General features: G+C 33.6%; 1 protein-coding gene across 1 annotated transcript; it reads right to left on the reverse strand.

The window, feature by feature from the left end:
• Window positions 1-954: 954 nt before the first annotated feature.
• LOC131957862 (ficolin-1-A-like) lies at window positions 955-11,163 on the reverse strand. The gene is made up of 5 exons (XM_059322666.1): window positions 11,058-11,163; window positions 8,365-8,417; window positions 2,415-2,534; window positions 2,134-2,250; window positions 955-1,726 (listed from the first exon to the last, which is right to left on the reverse strand). The coding sequence occupies exons 1-5, from the start codon at window positions 11,134-11,136 to the stop codon at window positions 1,358-1,360; spliced, it is 738 nt and encodes a 245-aa protein (XP_059178649.1). The 5' UTR covers window positions 11,137-11,163; the 3' UTR covers window positions 955-1,357.
• Window positions 11,164-15,469: the final 4,306 nt, after the last annotated feature.

Raw genomic sequence — 15,469 nt, forward strand, 5'->3', positions numbered from 1 at the left:
GACTACATCCAAACCAGGTGGCCAGATACACTTATTTCAATAAGGATACATATAAAAGCAGTCTTTTAGTAATGCATTGATTCCTACACAGATATGTATGTGGCTGTCTGCTAATCATCGCAGATTTATGCAACATTTGTTATAAGTATAATTTTACTCCCTAACACATAAGCTACACATATAGTTTTACGTCCTGCTAATTAACTATACGTTTAGTTTTATACCATCCTACGTAGACTACAAGAGTAGTACTCAATACACAGATAATTTGTTTAATTGTTTAATCGCTCATCTAAGTGATTTCAACTAAATAAGTAAATATTCATGTTAGGTATAGGTATAATTTAATGTTGTAACTGAAACAGAATCCTGATCTTCGTCAAAATGGGTTTCATTACACTGCTAAATACATTGTCCATTTAGTTTTTACACTTAATAAATCAAGCATTATTTTCAACAAAAGTCCGTATCTCTTGGTTCACCATGTATTGTTAAAGATACTGATCTCATAGCCTCGGGAAATAGATGACAGACGTGGGATTTTATATATAAAGTTACTAAGTATTTCAATGAATTGCACGATCATAGAATAGAATGTGAAAAGTTTTAAATTGTAAAGTGGATTTTATGAATACCAAAAATGTGTGGACGTTGGCAGCTTACACAGCTAAATAGCTGAGGAGATTGATTTATTGGCTTCATTTTCATTACATAGTATGTGTCATGAGGGACTTATTACAAATATTTATTGTATATTTGCAAATAGACAAACACACGTTTTAATGGAACATAAAACAAGGCTATTTAATTTTTTTTAATCTAGGATCTTAACTGCTATTGACATGTTTAAAATGATTGTGAACAGGATTTATGTTGACTTAGTTTTAATGTTTCTACATACAAGATGCAAAATAATTATTTTCAATACAATAATTTTAGATAACAGTAACATGACAATTTTTGACGGTAGCCTATGTCCGAATCTTGAAATCTTTTAACATATGAAATAAGAATTCTAATGAATTAAGACTAATTTGATTCATATATGCAACACATTTTTAAAGGTGGTAGCAGAGTTTCTTTCACGCATCTCTTCAAGGGGGTTTGAAGCATTACCAATTAATTTTCCCTCCCTCCCTCTGAAGAATGTCTACACCCCCATCATGATGAATTTTTTAAAAAAATGTCCCGTTTATACAGGGAATTTCTTTATACTAAAACCGATGTGTATCCCCCACACCTCTACCAAATGTACCGTCGGCCCTCCCTTAAAAGCTTCAAGTGCCCCACCCTTAAAGATATATGTCTAAAAGAAACTCTGGTTGGTAGATAATACAACTTTGACTTAACAGCCGCACTAATAATTCTTCTTTCGAAGTTTCATCTCCGCTAACTGTAAAGGGAAGACACCCTGACCTAGTGCATCCCAGTGAATGCCTTCAAATCGGCGTGTCTCAACCCATACACCATTTAAATATGCACTGTAGCATCGGTTATACCACCAGCCTGCTTTGTACTTTGTTGCGCAACCATTGCTGTCAGGCATGTCAATTGTGGCGAACTGCATGTTATTCTGTGCACTTAATGAATTGCCAGCGGTTCCATAGTAATCAGAAATAGTAAGACGGAAGCGGTCGGCTTCATTTGCAATGCTGAAGGTGCGGTATCTGGCGTAGTAGGGTTTGTTTTTATACATCATATCAATTCTCAGCTCATACTTGTGTTGCTGTAAAGAGTAAATGATAGTAAGGTACACCATACACATCATAAGTTGTGAGATTAATAAAATTATGTATATAACAAAGCAAAAAAAAACAATATTTAATATTTATTTTTCACAAATTCGATTTAAAAAAGGGATGGACATTAAGCGCCAACGTAGTGTTATAGAATCATTTTTCGGATTTATTTTACGCTTCCAGCAATAGGCTAGTCTAAAGACATACGCATAAAAATTGAATTTGTTTATTCGAAAACGTCATTTATCCTAATTTTAATTTCAGTGTGTAATGAAACAAAAGCGAAAGAAATGTACAAAAATACGGTTAAACTATTGGGGAGTTTGAAACTGTTTAACACTTAACACTTAATATCGTTAAAATTTAATTAAGAAACAGATCCGTTTTTACCCACCTTCATTAGCGAGTAGATAAAATCCAGTCCAATCCAGAAGTCACCACTTAACGTGCCAAATCCTTCTTTGTATGTTTGCCAGTTTTTATTAAAATTTACACCAGGGCTAATTCGACGCTGAAAGATTTTTATTTTTAAAATTTTAATAAAAAATTAAACAATAAGTGACCTGAAAAAAAGACAATTTTATAAAAACTTGCATTCTTTAATAAAAGCATTGGTCACTAAAATATAAAGGGGTGACTAATATATTAAAATTACAGTTCCTCCATAACATGTACCTGGATAACAATCCATCCACCTCCGTCAGTTTTGGTATCGCATAAGAAGTTTTTCCCCAACATTGTCATAACTTCCCGATCTGCATAGCAAGGCTTCATTGATAATTTCTCACAAACTGGCTTTAAAAAATGGACATTGGTGTTATAATCTTTAAAAAATTGAATGTTACGGAAAATAATACTTAGCATAATACTACATTTATTTACCTTTAATTTGATACCGATTTTATGAATCAAAAGTAATTGGTAGCCTAGAAAAGGATATGTGAAAAAACGCGTTTGTTTTTTTAAATGGATACGATGATATCAAAATAATGTACACATGTCAAGTTCATTGTTAAAACTAGGTTATCTATATACTACTAAAAAATTTAAGTTTGTTTACATTATTGAATATTTAATTACTTTTTTGGGGGGAGGGGGGGGGGGGGTTGTTTGTCTGTTTGGTTACTGGAGAGAAGCTGCATTATGTGTAGAGCTGTAAAATAGTATTTAGGTAGAGAACAGTGTTTTTTTTTTTACCAAAACTGTTAATGACAAATTAATTTAAAGATGTTAATTAATATATGGATATATTTATTGGTAGATTAACCACATTAATTAAAAACAATTCAGAACAATGACTTTATTTCTGTGTCCTCGGCGTATGAAGGGATAGTGTGGTCAGAGCCATGCTCGGCCGAATTTTTTTTTAAAACGATAAAAACATGTTGTCTGAGACTTGGCGGGAGATTGGGAAGGTAGAGTTGGGTAGGTGTGAACAGCGTGGGTCTCTTCCTAAATATTAGTAAAGGTATCCAATAGATACTAAAGTGACTCACACTTTTCTTTACAGTTATTTAAATAGTAGTGTATAATTTATTTTTACTTTTTAGTGCTTTATTACATAAAAACTTGATATTAAAACGTTTTTATGAATTTTTATAATATATTAGGATTGTGTGGATAATTTAAGTGTTGTTTCCTCCAACGGAGAACTGATAAGTTTACCCATATCTGTATCTAATCCTTTCATCATAAAGGGCTTCTATGTTTAACAAAATTTCTTTTTGATACGTTCAGTCCTTGATGTTATAGAACATTGAAAGTTTATAAAAATCGATTAAACCTTAACAAAGTGAAAAGAAATGAAGAAAATAAATAAGTGAATTGAAAATTGGAGGTGTTGACGTATGGTACTCACTGGTTATCAACATACTACTAAAACTCAAGTTTGTTTACATGTTTGAATATTTTTTTTGTTTGTCTGATTGACTTCTGGAGAGAATCTGCTCAATGTGTAAAGCTGTTAAATAGTATTTAGGTAGAGAATAATTTTTGTTTTCAGACAGACTGTTAATCACAAATTTATTTAAAGACGTTAATTGATTAATTGATTTATTCATAGGTAGATTAACCACATTAATTTTAAAAGTTTAAAACATTGACTTTACTTTGTGGGAATAGCGACGTCACATGATTTAATTACTTTTTAGTACAATAAACGGCGGCTTCAATCCAAGATCAAGTTGCCGATTCAGATGTTTAACGCGTTCTTAAACTAATCTTCTGTCGGCTATAACTTTAACAAAACGTCCGTTTTCTATTTTTATTACGTTTCCACACTATTATCATTGTTTTAACACTTCTTTTTATTTTATTATACAATACATTTCTCTAGATCTACAGATCAGCAATCTAAGGAAGAAAAAGTTTTGAATCTAGATCTAGATCTAAATCTAGGTCACTAGACTTAATGTAAATTCTACATCTAGAATATATTTCAGGCCTTAATTATTTTATATAAATCTTTGTTTAGCTTCAATGATCTTCTAATTCGAGAATGCATGGGTTCTATCTAGGTTCTAGATTCTAGATCTAGATCCAGATCTAGACTCAACGTAGACTCTAGATCTAGATTTTCTAAATTCTACATCTAGATCTAAATCCAGATTTAACGTAAATTCTACATATAGAATCTACAACTAGAATAATAATATACTAAACTATTTTAGGCCTTAATTATTTTATATAAAACTGTTTGTTTTGCTATGCAATTTGCTAATTTAAGATAAAAATTAATTTGAAATAATTCTAGATCTAATTCTAGGGCTGATTCGCATAAATTCTTACGCCGCGTAGAAGTAAAAAATATAACTTATTAACTTTTCCAGAGTACGAGCCTAGATAGCTAAGAGGTTAGCACATTAGGTTACCATGCAGGGGTGGCATGGGTTCTAGACTTGTCAGTATTTCTTTTTTCTTTTTTTTTTTTTTAGTTGTGAATGATAATGTTGCCTTTGCCTATTGGAACTTAGCGGGATACAGGGCAGGTGAAGTAAAGTTCACCTGTTTCTTTGTCCTCAGTATATAACGTGGTTAGTGTGGTCAGAGCCATGCTCGGCCGGAATCTGTTTTTTTTTTAAATAAAATATTTTGTCTGAGACTTGGCGGAACACTGGGCAGGTGAAGTAGTGTTGGGTAGGTGTAAAGTTCACCTGTGACGACAGCATATGAAGAGATAGTGTGGTCACACCCACGCTCTGTGTTTTAACAGACAAAAACATGTCTGAGTTGGGAGGACACTGGGCAGGTGAAGTAGAGTTGACCTGTTTTTGTGACCTCAGCATATGAAAAGATTATGTTGTCAGACGAAGTCAGTGTTTTTAAAAGACAAAAACGTCTGAGGTGTGACGCCTTTTTGAATGTGGGGTCTGGTTATTTTGTAATGATAAGTGATTGACGTGATGTCATTTATGGATGACCCCCGAAACCCACAGTTATCTAATGATAGCGGATAGTCTAGTGTTTGATTAAAAGCCGATTTCTGATTCACATTAATTGTATAAGTCTCGAAAATTTCCACACAAAAAACTTGTTTCTAAATGATTATTTAATCCTTTTTAAAACTTAAAGTTTTTAAAAGAGAATAAATTCTCGTAGAAAAAAGAATTGCACACCAAATGAACTCCAAATAAAATGTGCATAATAGTGCGCAATATTATTAGTTTTTTATAAATTTACATTAGTTGTTTTTTTTTTTTTTTTGAGAAATCGGAAATAGCGTTAATTGTGGAAATTACTCAAAATTTGACAGAAAGTAGAGAATTAGCTCTTTTACTTACATGTGAAATTTCATTTATCCATCTGAAACAGTACTCAATTTATAGGCTTTGGAACAATTCAAAGTAGAAAAAGTACCACTTCCGGTTATCCGAAATCGCTCAAAAGTTAATACAGATCTACGAATTTCATAAAATATATGAAATTTCATCAACCGGGAGTGGAATTTATTCGACTTTTGATTTTTGAAAAGCCTTTAACTTGAGTACTATAACGATATATAGACGAAATTTAATATATAAGTAAAAGTTTTAAATCCCTGGAATTGGTACTTTTTCTACTTTGTTATTAAAACTTTTTTATACGAGTTTTTTTTTTCATTAATTTACTTGTTTTATTAATTTTACAATAGAGTTACATGATTAAAAATCATTGCGTGCCTATTGAACGTGATGACGCGCTATTGAAAGTTTTGACGCGTGTGGTGTGGTTGGGTAAAAAACCTACTAATTCGGTCAAAATTTTAATTTATTCATAAAACATTAATTAGGCATCCAATTAAGTCAAATTTAATTTCAGATTGCATTGTCTTCATTTCTTTACCCACGTGCCAACTGTGAGCCGTATCTGTCAATTAGAAGTGTCCGAATTTTCGCTCCGGCGCTTTGATCTAGACAGACTGACGACTGACGACTGACAGAGGAAGTGAGTTAAACAAAAGCTTGTAAAAATCAGATCCTTTTTACTTTCTCGTATATATCCCTGCCTTCTGTCAAATTTTTAGTTATTACTAATAATCCAGACTATTACGCCCATTGTTTGCCCTTCACTTGTTGCGCAATGTTTTTCTACGATATTCTATTGTATTTTAACAATTGAAGTAATTAAAAATGGATTGAAAATCATGACTATATCCCGAGTTGCCATCCCCCGTAGTGTTATATAAGTATATTCAAGAAAGTTTAGCAGAGATCACTTCCGCTTTATTTCGTGGTGAGTTTGTTGTTTTTTACATTTAGAACTGGGATTTAATCTAAAGTGTTAACCAACTTTGCCAAAAAGTATTGAAGTTTTAAGTGGATAATTAAATTCCTGTGTCCCCCCTACCCCCCCCCCCCCCCCCCGAACTTTAAAAACGACTTCTCTTTTTGATTAACGTGCTTTTTGATAACTAAAGCCCTTGCAAAATAAACTATTGATAGTATACAAAAATACATGTGCATAACATCAATCATAACTCCACAAAGTACAATACAAATGAAGAAAAAAATAAAATATTAAAAATAGGAAGTGGTGATGTGTAAGTTATGCAACTAGTATGTCTGACCCACCATCACATGTTACTCTTAGCCAAGTTTGATTACAAACTGATTTTTGATTCACATACATTTTGTAATTATAGAAGTTTACCGAACAAAACTTATTTATAAATAAAGAAGCGTAATTGTGTTAACATCATAGAACGTTTAACACACGAAAAGCGTATCATCTACAACACAGCACAGTTAGAAAGACAGCCTAAAACAATGTCGAACATTTCTACATTTTTATTACGGCAAGAATTTAAATATACTTTTAAATAATGTTTGTCTGATTGACTATTGTAAATATATCTACGCTATATGAAGAACTGTAAAATATTATGTAGGTAGAGAAGAATGTTTGTTTTCAGACAGACTGTTAATCACACATTTATTTAAAGACGTTAATTAATTTATTGATTTATTCATTGGTTGATTAACCACATTAATTTTAAAGTTTTAGAACAATGGCTTAACTTTGACTGAGTAGTGACGTTTGATAACTCACTTTTTTATTTGTTTTTTGATTTGTTATTGGGGAGAATCTGCATTATGTGTAGAGCTATAAAATAGGATTTTGGGTGGTAAATATTGTTCTGTCTTAAACACACTGTTAATTACAAACTAATTTAAAGCCCTTAATTAATTTATTGATATATTCATTGGTAGATTAACCAAATTAATTATAAAAGTTTAGAACAATGAATTTAGTAATAGTTTAATTATTTTTTTTTTACAACAATGTTTTCAATTATTTTTTCATAAAGCCTATATGTGAATGATAAGGTTGACTATCAGGACCTCGCGGGGCACAGGGCAGGTGAAGTAGAGTTCACCTGTTTCTATGTTCTCTGCATATGAAGGGATAGTGTGGTCAGAGCCATGCTCGGCCGGAATCTTGATTTTTTAAAATACAAACATGCCTGAGACTTGTCGGGGCACTGTGCAGGTGAAGTAGAGTTTAGTAGAGTTTTTAAAATATAAAAAACGTCTTTTTTAATGTGGGGTCTGGTTATTTTGGGATGAAAAGTGCTGGCAGATGTGATGTCACTTATGGATAACCCCCCCCCCCCCGAAACCCACTGTTATCTAACTAGATAACGGGTAGTCTAGTATATATATATATATATATATATATATATATATATATATATATATATATATATATATATATATATATATGTGTGTGTGTGTGTATGTGTGTGCGTGCGTACGTGCGTGTGTGTGTGTGTGTGTGTGTGTGTGTGTGTAGAAATACGGTATGTGTTGAAGTATTTAGAATAAGTATGCCGTCTTGTAGATCTGAATAGTGTTAATTTTTTTACTAAATTTTTTAACGTGTATTACTTTTTGAAAAAAATATTGCAATTGCGTTTGATTTCTTTGATTAGGTTTTAAACTTTAAAATTAATAATACTCTTACAATTATATATTCTATATCTTTATGTACTATGATATAAAATAAATTTAGTGCTGATTATAATGAGAAAAAGCAACTAAGAACAGAATCCGTTTTAATGAGAATATTAATTTAATATAGTCCAATAGTATTTATTTTAATTAATTAGTTTGATAGAAGGCCAAGAAACAAAATACAAAAAACTTACCTGAGACTCAGTCAGACACCTTTGTACTGGACAATGTGGTGCATCGTAAACTCCTAGTTTTGGAGTTAAAAAATAATAATACTATTAAAAAAATGTGGAGAATAATGTTTAATTTTTTTTTAAAAAGCCATTACTTCTAACACTTCCCCTCTCTGCGCCAGCCTCTCGTTGCTTAGCACCAAGGGTTTTTCTTACACTAATTAGGTTCCTATGTTTACCTCGACTGTTGAATTATACTTCATGTTATTGTATAATATGTTGCCACTTATAAACAAACATTCTAACACTTCCCCTCTCTTCGCCAGCCTCTTTTTGCTTAGCACCAAGGGTTTTTCTTACACTAAATAGGTTCCTATGTTTACCTCGACTGTTGAAATGTACTCCATGTTATTGTATAATATGTTGCCACTTATAAACAAACATTATAATGCAACTGATACACATACACATATATACCTATAATATATATAATTCTCTTCGTAGAGACATTAGAAAACACCACGCAGCTTCGCCACCACCCGCATCCCCACCTGTCAGGTGAACTGTGGTTCACACCGAATGTTAACTATCGTAGAGCCAGGTTGGTGACGGCTATTAGGGGCAGATAATTTAGTATTAAACGATTTGAAACGAAATAGATGTAACAATTTATGATTGATCTTTTCTTTGTCTGTAAATGTAAATGGCTTCTTTCACTGGACAGGAGGGGGGAGAGGGCGGGAGGGGGTTGTGTTGAATTAAAAAATTATGAATTGCTGATAAGCAGAAAATAAAACAACTAGATGGCGGCGTCTACTACGTCGAGGGTCAGGTCGTATATAGTATATATATATATATATATATATATATATATATATATATATATATATATATATATATATATATATATATATATAAAGCAATGTATGTGTGTGTGTGTCTGTGTGTGTGTCTGTCTGTGTGTCTTTTATGCATTACCACACCTCTTATCACATCGCCGTGAAACTTTGGGAAGTTGTTGAGAATATTCCTGGGGAGGTTTCTGCGAAAAAAAAAATTTCAAATTCGCAGGGGTGGCGCCCCGGCAGGGCGCGATTTCTTTTTCTCTATATACGGTATATAAAAATAAAAGTCTATTTGGATTTCACACTGTTCATCCGATAGCCATGAGACTTTGGGGAGTTCATTATACCACACTTGGAAAGGGTTCTGTAAAAATATAATTTTTAATTTCGCAAGGGCGGCGCCAGGGGAGGGTCCGATTTTTCTCTATATACGGTATATAAAAATAATAAAAGTGAATTGCCGTGATACCGTTCACACGATCGCCATGAAACTTTAGTAATTTGTTGAGAACATACCTGGGGAGGTATCTGCGAAAGAAAAAAAATTTAAATTCGAGGGGTGGCGCCTCGACACGGCGCGATTTGTTTTTTTCTATATACGGTATATAAAAATAAAAGACGATTTTGGTTTGGCATCGTTCATCCGATAGCCATGAGACTTTGGGGAGTTCATTATACTACTCCAGGGAAGGGTTCTGTAAAAAAATCCTTTTTTAATTTCGCAAGGGCGGCGCCACGGGCTGCTACCATTTTTCTCTATATACGGTTTATAAAATTTCGGTTTCACACCGTTCATCCGTGTACCATGAAGGGGAAGGGTTCTATAAAAAATTAATTTTTAAATTTCGCAAGGGCGGCGCCACAGGAGGGTGCGATTTTTCTCTATATACGGTTTATAAAAATAAGTCGATTTTGGTGTGACACCGTTATCTGATAGCCATGAGACTTTGGGGGAGTTGATTAGAACAATTCAGGGAAGGGTTCTGTAAAAAAAATCCTTTTTTAATTTCGCATGGGCGGCGCCACGGGCGGCTACCATTTTTCTCTATATACGGTTTATAAAATTTCGGTTTCACACCGTTCATCCGTGTACCATGAAACTTTGGGGAGATGATTAGATCACTCAATGGTAGGGTTCTGCAAAAAAATATTATTTAATATTGCAAAGGCGGCACCCCCCCCCCCTCCGTGGGGAGCGATTTTTTTTCTCTATACACGGAATATTAAAAAAAAACCTCGGATGTGGTTCATCCGAGAGCCATGAAACTTTAGGGAGTAGATGAGAATACTCCCGAGAATATTTCTTCGAAAAAGAAAACTAAAGTTTCTTACGGGCGGCGCCATATAGGGCACAACTTTCGTCAACACACGGTTTGGCGCCCAGAGTTTTAGAGCGACTAAGTTGGCACTTGGCATCCGTTAATCGAGCGTTCTGCATAGCGAGTAAGGGGTACTACTATATTCAGCGGAAAAACTACAACAGGCTTCTAAAAATAACCCTGTAAAGCGAGGAAATCCTTCTGTACAGTTTCGTTACCTTGCGAAAGATGAAAAAATAACTTTTTGAATATGAGGAGCCTACTGTAGAATTTCGTCACTTTGCGAATGATGCAATAAGCACCTATTCTTAGACAATCCAGTCAGAAATTGAGATCGAGCATCTAATAATAGACCATTAGTAACGCTAGCATATTGCACTGATATTTAAAACACGTCAAATAATGTTTTTACGTGTTAAAGAAAAAAATCCTGTTTATTTGTGTATAGGATTGGTAACTTGGTAACGTATGGATGAAACCCTCCTTCTATCACCGCGGCAACGCGCGAGACGGGTACGCTAGTATATATATAAAAGAAACAATGACTCACCGTTCAACTCCTTAGCGCCTGTGTATAGAGATTGTAGTTTGATTATAAGTGCAACAGCTAGTAGACCTGTAAGGAACATGTTGTGTTCAGTCAGCTCGTTTGGAGATGGTGTGTTTGCCACAGGCTCCTAAAACTTGTGTTAGCCACGTTGTTGGATTGACAGAATTAGATCATTAGACGACAGATGCCTAAAAGATTAAATATCGTTTGTTAGAGTTGATCAATCTTTAATTTAGAAAACTATTTTAAGACATGGTTTCAACATAATTGTATGTTTTCTCAGACAGGTAAATTTAGCTCGTGCAACCACATATGCATGATGTGGACATGTATAAGCTTTATTTAAAAGTTTATTTTAATTCTTGGAATAATCGATTTAAAAAATGCTCGTTATCCATATCTATAAAAGTAAAGTGGGGGGGGGGGGATGTTTGATTATTGTTAACACCTATTTGATCGGGTACTGGAGGTAAATTCCAGTGAAATTGTTCTTGAGAAAGTTTGCTGTTCACTCTCGTTTTGACAGGATAATTAGAATTATTTCAATAATCAAATTTAAAGATACCGAAAATTGACCTTGCTGAACCGCGGCCTTTGATAACTATACATTTTTTAATGTTCTTGAATTAGGTTGATCACTTTCAGATGAAAAAAAAAATTGCCATTTTGTAAGGTGATAGCTCGAGCACCGTTATTACCTGGAAAAAATCTTATTAAAGTGTATAATATGGAAAACTTTTATCTATCAATTTTATTTATCAAAACGTACGCTACTGCATCAGAAATTCTAAACTTCTAATTACTTAAATTCTTTGTCTACATATAAAAATAAACAAAGAAAACATTTGGATCTAATAAAAAAAAGATTGAAAATAATTTATTTCATCAAACTAGCTGTAGCGGTAGTCAAGCTATAGTGTTCATAGACACACACACATACACACATATATACACAAATACGCACACGCACCGAGACATAAGGACTAAATTACAAAACTATGACTCTCCGACTCAGGAGTTGTAAAACGTCGAGATTTGTTAAAATCTCGACTTTTTAAAATCTCGTATACGAAGTAGGCCAATAGAGAAAAAATTGTAATAGTGAAAACAAAAAATCGAGATTTTTGCATATCTCGACGTTTTAGACCTCCCTGAGTCGGAAAAACATAGTTTGGCAATCATTGCAGGCCTAGTTTATCACTTAACTTAAATCTAGATTTAATCGAGCCATTATATTACTTAGTGGTTAAGGTTAGGTTTAATGTAATATAATGTCAAATCTAGAATCAATAGGTAATCGAACTCAAAATATTCTTTTTTGTTGTGTTTTTGTGTGAAAAATACAAAAATAATGGTTATGAGGATTACCGTGTTATTAGATAATACATTGTACAGTTGGTTCCAGTTTTGTAAAAAAAAAATTGGAAAAAAATATCTTACATTCCTTGCGGTACTTAGAAGTACCAATACATACTTGGGCTATTAATACTATACAAATCTGAATTTCTATCGATAAAAGCCAAAAGCAATATAGTAACCCATTGTTTAAGAAAGAATGTATTCAGAACTTAATTCCGTAAAAAAACGGTTAAGCTAGGTTTGTGAAATTTCATGTATAAGTATTTTATCAAAATTTTTTTTTTCTTTTAACACTTCAGCGACTACTGGTAAACGAAATTGGCACTTATTCTACTTTCGGCTTCTCAAAAGCATATAACGTAATTAAAGTTTGAGTTAGATAAACAAAACTTCATTTATAAGTAAAAGATCTTTTGCTTTGGGTTCTGTCAAATTTTGAGTGATTTCCGGTGCTCGGAAGTAGTATTTTACACTATTTCCGATTAATCAAAAAGCCATAAGGATTTATATAACCACCTATTGTCAATATAGTTATTGACACAATTTTGTTTTGAGAAGGACCGGTGTGTAACATAATGTGTATATTAAACCGTCTTTAAGTGTTTGTTACACGATGACTTATAACATGTTTTATATATGGATTGTGTTGTGTATTGTGGGTTTACTTTATAATTATGGAGAAGGTTTATTTTTAAATAATTTCATTTGTCGAATAAAATATATTTAACTTCAGTTTTGTGCTTGTTTTTTAGATTATCACTGGATTTCCTTTTATTTGATGTGATATATCACACACTTAGGAAACGTTTGCAGTTAAGTGTGTTGACAGAGAGCCGGACATTTTCCCGTAAGCCACTTGCCAGAATGCCAGTCATTTGTCTCATTTGCGCAAATGTCCATTCGGTCATTTGTTGCATTCGGCCAAGTGTCCATTCGGGCATTTGTTGCATTCGGGTACGTGTTCATTTAGGACACAGGCGATGAACCACAGTGCAAAATATTTAAATTACAAAGACCTAACAATGGAGGTAATGAGGTCGCCTATACGCCCTATACAAATATTTGAAAAATTAACAACAATTTAAACAGAAAGTGCGCAATGACCATCATTTTTGGTAAAATCAGGCATGGCGAAAATGAAACGAATCTATGATCGTGTTTAGATTTCTATACCGAACAATCGATCATGACAACAATACGTACGTACGCCACAAGATTTGCTTTTTATAAATATAGATACAATGCCCATAAATGCACCACACACATGTGTCCGTTGCTTTTTATTTCATTGAGTGTATTACAACATATACATATGTGTTTTGCGTACGTGTAAGTAAGGCAGTGTTTGCTAATATGTCCTGGTTATTTATAAGCTAGTACAGTTACCTTTCAAACCTGACGGTCTACAGGCCAAGTGAAGTAGAATTAACTTGTTTCTGTGACCTCGGCATATGAAGGATAGTGTGGTCATTTATTAGTCTTTAATACCCTAATGGGCAGATGAAGTAGTGTTATGTTTCTTGATCTCGGCATTTTAAGGTATGTGTTTAACTCAATGGCAAGCCGCCTTTAATTTCCATAACGTGAGTTAGGTATCCATCATAGTTGGTTAGACTCTGGGGCGGTCTACTGACTTGAACCCGGATTCGAAATCAAGATTTACGGGTTAGCAGTCCAGTTCTCTAAAGCTAGGCCACTCCGTCCCATGCATGTTCATATCATATCGTATATCACCTGAACAAGTAACAGATGTTCTGCTTAATCTCATCGACCCATCCACAAGCATTCATTTATACTTTTTCGTGTACAGCGTACAGGTGAACTATTGTGAGCGTGCAAAACATTGCTATCGTGATTTTGATAAATCTCGACGTTTTACACCTCACTGAGTCTGAAAAACATAGTTATACAATGGTGTCTGTCAGCATGTTTTTCTGAGACCGCGGTAACTTCGTTTATTTTTTAATTAACGAAATTGTATATTAAAGTATTACATCAAAATTATAGGTTTCCTTTCGGGGGTCATCTACGAATGACGTCAAGCTTTCTACCTCCCCCTTTCTCCCCACTGTAACATATCGTCACAAAAATTCTTCCCCCTCATAAAATGACTTCACACCTCAGCCTACAAATCCCCCTTAAATAGTCAGTTGAGTTTTTCTTAAAACATTAATATTTTTTCCAAAATCTTGTCTAAAATCTGTCTACATCGAGTATTTTAATCAATTGCTATCACAATTTATTAAAAGTTTTCTAAAACGCGAAAATATAGTTAGGAAAGTAATTTTACTTCGCAGTCACTTTATGGTCGTGCAAAAATTACTCTACGTTGTCAGCCACATCATTCAGTTTAAAGCGACATTCACATTTTGTTTTTACATTCAATCAGTTTCTTTTGCATTACACCATTTCTTCTAACTAATAATGCAAGAATTGCTTTTGAAAAAATGTAGAAAACCAGGGTAAAATCATTACAAGCAGATACTCTCAGATTGTGTGGAAAGTAATCTTAAAAACACGTTTACAAATTCCATGTAAAAAGGATTTGAAGAGCCCAACTATTCTCTAATCCCTTAACTAAAATACACCAGCTTGTAAAATCTAATCACCTAACTTGTAAAATTGAACAGGTCTTAGATTGACTATTTGTCTAATCAATTTGGGTTGGATAAATTCTATCAATGTGAGCAGTATTCTCGCGGTTCAGCACAAATTGGGCTGTAATTTATCCATATCCACCAGGATATAGGTCATATTCACCAATTTATTTGCCATCTCCACCAAGATATTGGCCGTCTCCAACAAGATATTGGCCACCTCCACTGAGATATTGGCCATATCTACCAAGATATTGACCATCTTGAATACCATATAGATCTACTCCCCAGGATTATGGCGATTTTCATTAAAATATAGGCCTACTCCTATTAAGTATTGGCAATCTCAACCAACATATTAGCCATCTCCACTGAGATATTGGCCATCTCAACCAAGATACTGGCCATCTCTACCAAGATATTGACAATCTTCACCACGATATTGGCCATCTCCAC

The sequence above is a fragment of the Physella acuta genome, unplaced genomic scaffold (genome assembly GCF_028476545.2).
Source record: "Physella acuta isolate Inbredline_101_S28 unplaced genomic scaffold, ASM2847654v3 ptg001272l, whole genome shotgun sequence".
NCBI classification, from domain to species: domain Eukaryota; kingdom Metazoa; phylum Mollusca; class Gastropoda; family Physidae; genus Physella; species Physella acuta.